Genomic DNA, 8,842 nt, shown 5'->3' with positions numbered 1-8,842 from the left:
GGTGGGGGAGGGGAACACCTCCCCCCCCCCCCCCCCCTCCTCCCCCAAATGGGTCTGTTTGGTTTATTTTTGGGGGGAGAGGGAGGGGGGGGAGGGGGGTGACAGGTGTGTGGTGGGGGAGGGGGTGGGCGTGGCACCCTTCCCATGAGCCTCTGCGCCCCCCCCACCCCCCCCCTTTTTGGCCCCTCCCCCTTCCCAGGCCTTCACCGTCATTGATCAGAACCGCGATGGGATCATTGACAAAGATGACCTCCGGGAGACCTTCGCCGCTATGGGTAGGGGCGGGGCTTGTGAGGGGGCGGAGCTTGGGGAGGGGGCGGGGCTTGTGAGGGGGCGGGGCCTGCAAGGGGGCGGGGGCCGCCAGGGGGGAGGGGCCTGGAGGGGAGTAGGGGAGTAGGGGAGGGGGGAGTAGGAGGAGCGGGGCTTTGGAGGGGGGCGTGGCTTAGAGGGAAGGGGCGGGGCTTAGAGGGGCGTGGCTTAGAGGGGAGGGGCGGGGCCTAGAGGGGGCGAGGGCTTAGGGGAGGGGGGAGGGGGCTTAGATAGGAGAGGCTTAGAGGGGGCTTAGAGGGAAGGGCGTAGCTGTGAGAAGGGGCGTGGCTTAGAGAGGAGGGGCGTGGCTTAGAGAGGAGGGGTGTGTTTTTAGGGGAGGGGCGTGGCTTAGAGACTGGGGCGTGGCCTAGGGAGGAGGGGAGGGGCTTAGAGAGGACGGGGTTAGAGTGGGTTTAGAGGGAGGGGCGTGGCTTTTGTTAAGGGGCGTGGCTTAGGCGGGAGGGGTGTGGCGTGGCAGGGAGGGGCGGGGCTTGTGTGGGGCTTAGAGGGAGGAGTGGGACCTGGAGGGAGGGGCTTAGAGAGAAGGGGAGGGGCTTAGATGGAAGGGGCGGGGCTTGGAAAGAAGGGGTGTGGGTTATAGGAAGGGGCGGGGCTTGGAGGGAAGGGGCGGGGTTTGTAGGGAAGGGGCGGGGCTTGGAGGGGGCTTGGGGGGCTTAGAGGGAGGAGTGGGGCTAAGGGGAGGGGCTTAGAGCCAAGGGGCGGGGCTTAGATGGGGAGGGACTCAAAGAGAAGGGGCGTGGCCTTCTGGGCGGAGGGGGCGTGACTTCGGATGAGGGGCGTGGCTTCGGAGGAGGGGGCGTGGCCTCCGAGATCAGTAGAAGGTGTTGGGGAACACCGGGAAAGAGGGGGGGGGGGCAGTGCTGGGGGGGGGGGGAGGGGGGAGGAGCATGGGTGGGTGTGGCCGCGCGGGGGCGTGTCCCTAAGCCCCGCCCCCTTCTCCCTGGCCCCGCCCACCCCCCCCCAGGGCGGCTGAACGTGAAGAACGAGGAGCTGGACGCCATGATCAAGGAGGCGAGCGGCCCCATCAACTTCACCGTCTTCCTCACCATGTTCGGGGAGAAGCTCAAGGGTGAGGCCACGCCCCCCCCCCCGGGTGTCCCCGCCCCCTGGGGGACACGCCCAGCCCTGGTGACACCCCCACCCCCCCCCCATGGCAGGCGCTGACCCCGAGGATGTCATCATGGGGGCGTTCAAAGTGCTCGACCCCGACGGGAAGGGCTCCATCAAGAAGAGTTTGTGAGTGGGGACAGTGGGGGGACATCGGGGTCATCGGGGTCATTGGGGACATTGGGGTCATTGGGGTCATTGGGGTCATTGGGGTCATGGGGGTCATTGGGGACATTGGGGTCATTGGGGTCATTGGGGTCATGGGGGACATTGGGGGTCATTGGGGTCATTGGGGACATTGGGGACATTGGGGTCATTGGGGGTCATTGGGGGTCATTGGGGTCATTGGGGACATTGGGGACATTGGGGTCATTGGGGTCATGGGGGACATTGGGGGTCATTGGGGTCATTGGGGACATTGGGGACATTGGGGTCATTGGGGGTCATTGGGGGTCATTGGGGTCATTGGGGACATTGGGGACATTGGGGTCATTGGGGTCATTGGGGACATTGGGGACATTGGGGACATTGGGGTCATTGGGGACATTGGGGTCATTGGGGTCATTGGGGTCATTGGGGGTCATTGGGGGTCATTGGGGTCATTGGGGACATTGGGGACATTGGGGACATTGGGGTCATTGGGGGTCATTGGGGGTCATTGGGGTCATTGGGGACATTGGGGTCATTGGGGACATTGGGGTCATGGGGGACATTGGGGTCATTGGGGTCATTGGGGTCATTGGGGGTCATTGGGGCCATTGGGGTCATTGGGGGTCAGAGGGGTCATTGGGGGCCATTGGGGTCATTGGGGCCATCGGGGGGACACATCTCCCCCTCAGCCTGGAGGAGCTCCTGACCACCCAGTGCGACCGCTTCACCCCCGAAGAGGTGAGGAACCCCCCTCGGGATCCCCCCCTCCCTCCCCACGGGGACACCCCCCCCCGAGTATGTCCCCCCTCCCCCATAGCGACCTCCCCCCCCACACCCGACCCCCCAAAACCCCCCCGGACCCCCTCCAGGAACCCCCCGGAGATCCCTCAAAACCCCCCGGAGATGCTCCAACCCCCTCAAACCCTTCCGTGGCCCCACATAACCCCCCCAAAAAGGGGAGTTTTGGGGGTTCCCCTGGCTCGGGGGGGGGAGGGGTGACATTGGGGGGTGTCCCCCGCCCCACATCTCCCCTCCCCCCCCCCAAGATCAAGAACATGTGGGCCGCCTTCCCCCCCGACGTGGCCGGCAACGTGGACTACAAGAACATCTGCTACATCATCACCCACGGGGAGGACAAAGAAGGCGAATGAGGGGGTGGGGGGTCGTGTCCCCCCCTCCCCCCAAAAATCCCCCCCCCCCCCCCACCCCGGACACCCCCTCCCCCCTCAATCTTGGGGTTCCCCTTCGTGGTTTTGGGGGAATAAAACGCCTCTTTTATTTTTTTGCACTCAAATGGGGTTTTTTTTGGGGGGGATACATTTTTTTGGGGGGGGGTGGGGGGGGGGTGGGACACATAGCGGGGGAGGGGCTCATGGTGGGATGGGGGGGGGGTTGGGGTGACCCCGAGATGGAGATGTGGGTCCTGGAGGTGGGGTGGAGTCCCCCCATGGGGTGGAGATGTGGGTCCTGGAGGTGGGTCGGGGTCCCCCCATGGGGTGAAGGTGGAGATGTGGGTCCTGGAGGTGGGTCGGGGTCTCCCCGGGGGACGGTGACCCCCGCGGTGGACGTTGGGGGTCTCCTTCGTGGTGGGACGGGGGTTGGGGTGACCCTGAGAGGGAGATGTGGGTCCTGGAGGTGGGTCAGGGTCTCCCTATGGGGTGGAGATGTGGGTCCTGGAGGTGGGGAGGGGTCCCCCCATGGGGTGGAGGTGGAGCTGTGGGTCCTGGAGGTGGGTCAGGGTCCCCCCATGGGGTGAAGGTGGAGCTGTGGGTCCTGGAGGTGGGTCAGGGTCTCCCCATGGGGTGAAGGTGGAGCTGTGGGTCCTGGAGGTGGGGTGGGGTCTCCCTATGGGGTGGAGATGTGGGTCCTGGAGGTGGGGTGGAGTCCCCCCATGGGGTGGAGATGTGGGTCCTGGAGGTGGGTCAGGGTCCCCCCATGGGGTGGAGGTGGAGCTGTGGGTCCTGGAGGTGGGGAGGGGTCCCCCCATGGGGTGAAGGTGGAGATGTGGGTCCTGGAGGTGGGGTGGAGTCCCCCCATGGGGTGGAGATGTGGGTCCTGGAGGTGGGGTGGGGTCTCCCTATGGGCGAAGATGGAGATGTGGGTCCTGGAGGTGGGGTGGGGTCTCCCTATGGGGTGGAGATGTGGGTCCTGGAGGTGGGTCAGGGTCTCCCCATGGGGTGGAGGTGGAGCTGTGGGTCCTGGAGGTGGGGAGGGGTCCCCCCATGGGGTGGAGGTGGAGATGTGGGTCCTGGAGGTGGGGTGGGGTCTCCCCATGGGGTGGAGGTGGAGATGTGGGTCCTGGAGGTGGGGTGGAGTCCCCCCATGGGGTGGAGGTGGAGATGTGGGTCCTGGAGGTGGGGTGGGGTCTCCCCATGGGGTGGAGATGTGGGTCCTGGAGGTGGGTCGGGGTCCCCCCATGGGGTGAAGGTGGAGATGTGGGTCCTGGAGGTGGGTCGGGGTCCCCCCATGGGGCGGAGGTGGAGATGTGGGTCCTGGAGGTGGGTCGGGGTCCCCCCATGGGGTGAAGGTGGAGATGTGGGTCCTGGAGGTGGGTCAGGATCCCCCCATGGGGTGAAGGTGGAGCTGTGGGTCCTGGAGGTGGGTAGGGGTCTCCCCATGGGGTGGAGGTGGAGATGTGGGTCCTGGAGGTGGGTCGGGGTCCCCCATGGGGTGAAGGTGGAGATGTGGGTCCTGGAGGTGGGGAGGGGTCCCCCCATGGGGTGAAGGTGGAGATGTGGGTCCTGGAGGTGGGTCAGGGTCCCCCCATGGGGCGGAGGTGGAGATGTGGGTCCTGGAGGTGGGTCAGGGTCCCCCCATGGGGTGAAGGTGGAGCTGTGGGTCCTGGAGGTGGGGTGGGGTCTCCCTATGGGGTGGAGATGTGGGTCCTGGAGGTGGGTCAGGGTCCCCCCATGGGGTGAAGGTGGAGATGTGGGTCCTGGAGGTGGGGTGGAGTCCCCCCATGGGGTGGAGGTGGAGATGTGGGTCCTGGAGGTGGGTCAAGGTCCCCCCATGGGGTGAAGGTGGAGATGTGGGTCCTGGAGGTGGGGTGGGGTCTCCCCATGGGGTGGAGATGTGGGTCCTGGAGGTGGGGTGGGGTCTCCCCATGGGGTGAAGGTGGAGATGTGGGTCCTGGAGGTGGGTCGGGGTCTCCCCGGGGGACGGTGACCCCCGCGGTGGACGTTGGGGGTCTCCTTCGTGGTGGGACGGGGGTTGGGGTGACCCTGAGAGGGAGATATGGGTCCTGGAGGTGGGTCAGGGTCCCCCCATGGGGTGAAGGTGGAGATGTGGGTCCTGGAGGTGGGGAGGGGTCTCCCCATGGGGTGAAGGTGGAGATGTGGGTCCTGGAGGTGGGGTGGAGTCCCCCCATGGGGTGGAGATGTGGGTCCTGGAGGTGGGTCAGGGTCCCCCCATGGGGTGAAGGTGGAGATGTGGGTCCTGGAGGTGGGGTGGAGTCCCCCCATGGGGTGGAGATGGAGATGTGGGTCCTGGAGGTGGGTCAGGGTCCCCCCATGGGGTGGAGGTGGAGATGTGGGTCCTGGAGGTGGGGTGGGGTCTCCCCATGGGGTGAAGGTGGAGATGTGGGTCCTGGAGGTGGGTCGGGGTCTCCCCGGGGGACGGTGAGCCCCACGGTGGACGTTGGGGGTCTCCTTCGTGGTGGGACGGGGGTTGGGGTGACCCTGAGAGGGAGATGTGGGTCCTGGAGGTGGGTCAGGGTCCCCCCATGGGGTGGAGGTGGAGATGTGGGTCCTGGAGGTGGGGTGGGGTCTCCCTATGGGGTGGAGATGTGGGTCCTGGAGGTGGGTCAGGGTCCCCCCATGGGGTGGAGGTGGAGCTGTGGGTCCTGGAGGTGGGGTGGGGTCCCCCCATGGGGTGAAGGTGGAGATGTGGGTCCTGGAGGTGGGTCAGGGTCTCCCCATGGGGTGAAGGTGGAGCTGTGGGTCCTGGAGGTGGGTCGGGGTCCCCCCATGGGGTGAAGGTGGAGATGTGGGTCCTGGAGGTGGGGAGGGGTCCCCCATGGGGTGAAGGTGGAGATGTGGGTCCTGGAGGTGGGTCAGGGTCCCCCCATGGGGTGGAGGTGGAGATGTGGGTCCTGGAGGTGGGGTGGAGTCCCCCCATGGGGTGGAGATGTGGGTCCTGGAGGTGGGTCAGGGTCCCCCCATGGGGTAGAGGTGGACTGTGGGTCCTGGAGGTGGGGTGGAGTCCCCCCATGGGGTGGAGATGTGGGTCCTGGAGGTGGGTCGGGGTCCCCCCATGGGTTGGAGGTGGACTGTGGGTCCTGGAGGGGTGGGGGTCTCCCTATGGGGTGGAGATGTGGGTCCTGGAGGTGGGGTCGGGGGTCTCCCCGGGGGACGGTGACCCCCACGGTGGACGTTGGGGGTCTCCTTCGTGGTGGGACGGGGGTTGGGGTGACCCTGAGAGGGAGATGTGGGTCCTGGAGGTGGGTCAAGGTCCCCCCATGGGGTGGAGGTGGAATGTGGGTTCTGGAGGTGGGGAGGGGTCTCCCTATGGGGTGGAGATGTGGGTCCTGCAGGTGGGGTGGGGTCCCCCCATGGGGTGGAGGTGGAGATGTGGGTCCTGGAGGTGGGGTGGGGTCTCCCTATGGGGTGGAGATGTGGGTCCTGGAGGTGGGTCGGGGTCTCCCCGGGGGACGGTGACCCCCGCGGTGGACGTTGGGGGTCTCCTTCGTGGTGGGACACCCGAGGAACGTCCCCCCCACCCCCCACCCCCCACCTTCAAGGCGCCCCACGGCCGTCGTCGCCCCCCGTCAGGACGCGGAGGGCGAAGTCGAGGGCTGCGGCGCTGTGGGTCAGACACCCCATGGACACCACGTCCACGTGGGGCCCCACGAAGTGGGGCAGAACCTCCACCCCGATGCCACCGCTGACCTCCACCGTCGCCGTGGGGTGGGCGGCCTTCACCGCCGCCGCCGCCCCCTCCACCTCCTGCCGAGGGGCTCCGTCAGCGCTGGGGTTGACCCCCCCCCCAAAAAAAAACCCAAAAAAAACATCTTCTGACCCTCCCCCTTCTTCCCCAGCCCCACACTTGTGGGGCAGAGCGCCCACCTGGGGGGTGAAGTTGTCCAGGAGGACAATGTCGGCGCCGGCGGCGGCCGCCATGATGGCTTCGGCCTTCGTCCCGCACTCCACCGCCAGGCGCCGCCCGAAGCCCCCCGCCCGCCGCCCCGCCCCCACCACCTTGGGGGTTTTGGGGGGGAGGGGGGGGGGGACACGGTGGGGTGAGGGGAGGGGGGGACACATCCCCCCCCAACCCCCAATATGGGGCGATACGGCCCGAAAATGGGGTGCCCCCCCCCCCCATGGTGTGCCCTCCACCTCATCGGACCGTCCGCTTGGGGACATCCCCTCCCCCCCCCCCCTCCAAAATTGGGGTCGTCCCCACCCCCCCCACATCGCCCCCCCCAAAATTGGGACCCCCCCATCCATCAACCCCCCAAAATTGGGGTCCCCCCACCCATCATCCCCCCAAATGGGGTCCCCCCCATCCATCGCCCCCCCAAATTTGGGACACCCCCCATCACCCTCCACCCATCGACCCCCCCAAAATTGGGGTCCCCCCCACCCATTGACCCACCCAAAATTGGGACCCCCCCATTGCCCTCGACCCGTTGATCCCCCAAAATTGGGGTCCACCCATCACCCCCCAAGTGGGATCCTCCCCACCCATCGCCCCCCCAAAATTGGGACCCCCCCATCACCCTCCACCCATCGACCCCCCCAAAATTGGGGTCCCCCCATCGACCCCCACCCATCGATTCCCCCCAAATTGGGGTCCCCCCACCCATTGACCCCCCCAAAATTGGGACCCCCCCATTGCCCTCCACCCGTTGATCCCCTCCCAAAATTGGGGTCCCCCCACCCCATCATCCCCCAAATGGGGTCCCCCCCACCCATCGCCCCCCCAAAATTGGGACCCCCCCATCGCCCTCCACCCATCGCCCCCCCAAAATTGGGGTCCCCCCACCCCATCACCCCCAAGTGGATCCTCCCCACCCATCGCCCCCCAAATTGGACCCCCCCCATCACCCTCCACCCATCGACCCCCACAAAATGGGGTCCCCCCCACCCATTGACCCCCCAAAATTGGGACCTCCCCATCGCCCTCCACCCATCGACTCCCCCCAAAATTGGGGTCCCCCCACCCATTGACCCCCCCAAAATTGGGACCCCCCCATTGCCCTCCACCCGTTGATCCCTCCCAAAATTGGGGTCCCCCCACCCCATCACCCCCCAAAAGGGGTCCCCCCCATCATCGCCCCCCCATCTCCCCCCTAAATGAGGTCCTCCCCCCATTAACCCCCCCCAAATCGGGGTCCCACTCCGCCCCACCCCCCCCCAACCCACGGGGGTGCCCCCCCTCACCCCCCCACCCCCCCCCCTTTTGGTAGCCCCCCACCTGCTGCAGTGGGGCGCGGGCGGCCAGCAGGTGGTTGTCCTTCAGCATGAGGAGCCCCCCCAAACCGTAGCGATGGGGGTCGGCGCCCCCCACCGCCAGAGCGTATTTCTCGGCCATCGAAAACCGGGCGTCGTCTTCCTCGTCCCGGCCACCGTCCCCCCCCAACCGGCCCCCCGGGCTACCGCCACCGCCGGGCGGCCGCCGTGGCCACCCCGCTGCACCGCCCCAAGCAGTTGAGCGCCACCCGCTCGGCCAATAGCAAACCGGCGCCGGGACCCTCCACCTCGGCCACCACCGTCCTCCCGGCGGCCAACGGGGACCCCTCGGCCACCCGCCAGCTCACCCGGCAACCCGTGGCCCCCCAAACGGCCTCGGCGAAGGGGCAACCCGCCAGCACCCCTTCCGACTTGCAGAGCAGCTCGGCTCGCCGTGGGGCGCGACCCACGGCCAAGGCGGCCGGGTCCCCAGGCGGGGGCGTCCTCCTCCAACCAGGCGCGGGCCAGGGCTTCCAGCTTGTGGGGCGGCAGCAGGGCCGACAGGTCGGGCGGGGCGGTGGCCATGGGGCCTGCGGGGACCGCAGGGGTACGGGAAGAGGGGGCAGAGGGGCACCGGGACCACGGAGCGTTGGGGAAGAGGGGATAGAGCGGCCCCATGGCTCTGAGGGGTCATAGAGCTGTGGGAAGAGGGGCTGGAGGGGCGCCGGGACCACGGAGCGTTGGGGAAGAGGGGATAGAGCGGCCTCATGGCTCTGAGGGACCATAGAGCCACGGGAAGAGGGGCCGGAGGGGCACCGGGACCATAGAGTGCGGGGGAAGAGGGGATAGAGTGGCACTGGTGCCCT

At 67.7% G+C, this 8,842-nt stretch overlaps 2 protein-coding genes across 2 annotated transcripts; one reads left to right on the top strand and one right to left on the bottom strand.

Moving 5' to 3' along the window:
- Positions 1-149: 149 nt before the first annotated feature.
- On the top strand, positions 150-2,875 carry LOC309684277 (myosin regulatory light chain 11; the record flags this gene model as incomplete). Its single annotated transcript, XM_082500208.1, has 5 exons — positions 150-275; positions 1,295-1,399; positions 1,488-1,566; positions 2,277-2,325; positions 2,634-2,875. Coding segments are annotated over 5 exons (464 nt in total), but the record flags the coding sequence as incomplete, so codon positions are not given.
- Positions 2,876-6,320: 3,445 nt separating this feature from the next.
- LOC309684276 (nicotinate-nucleotide pyrophosphorylase [carboxylating]-like) lies at positions 6,321-8,561 on the bottom strand (the record flags this gene model as incomplete). The annotated part of the gene is given in 6 exon segments (XM_082500207.1): positions 6,321-6,530; positions 6,651-6,716; positions 8,002-8,117; positions 8,120-8,182; positions 8,185-8,464; positions 8,466-8,561. Coding segments are annotated over 6 exon segments (831 nt in total).
- Positions 8,562-8,842: the final 281 nt, after the last annotated feature.

The sequence above is a fragment of the Vanellus vanellus genome (genome assembly GCF_965231255.1).
Source record: "Vanellus vanellus genome assembly, contig: HAP1_SCAFFOLD_2408, whole genome shotgun sequence".
NCBI lineage: Eukaryota > Metazoa > Chordata > Aves > Charadriiformes > Charadriidae > Vanellus > Vanellus vanellus.
This window is presented reverse-complemented; position numbering and strand designations above follow the sequence as displayed.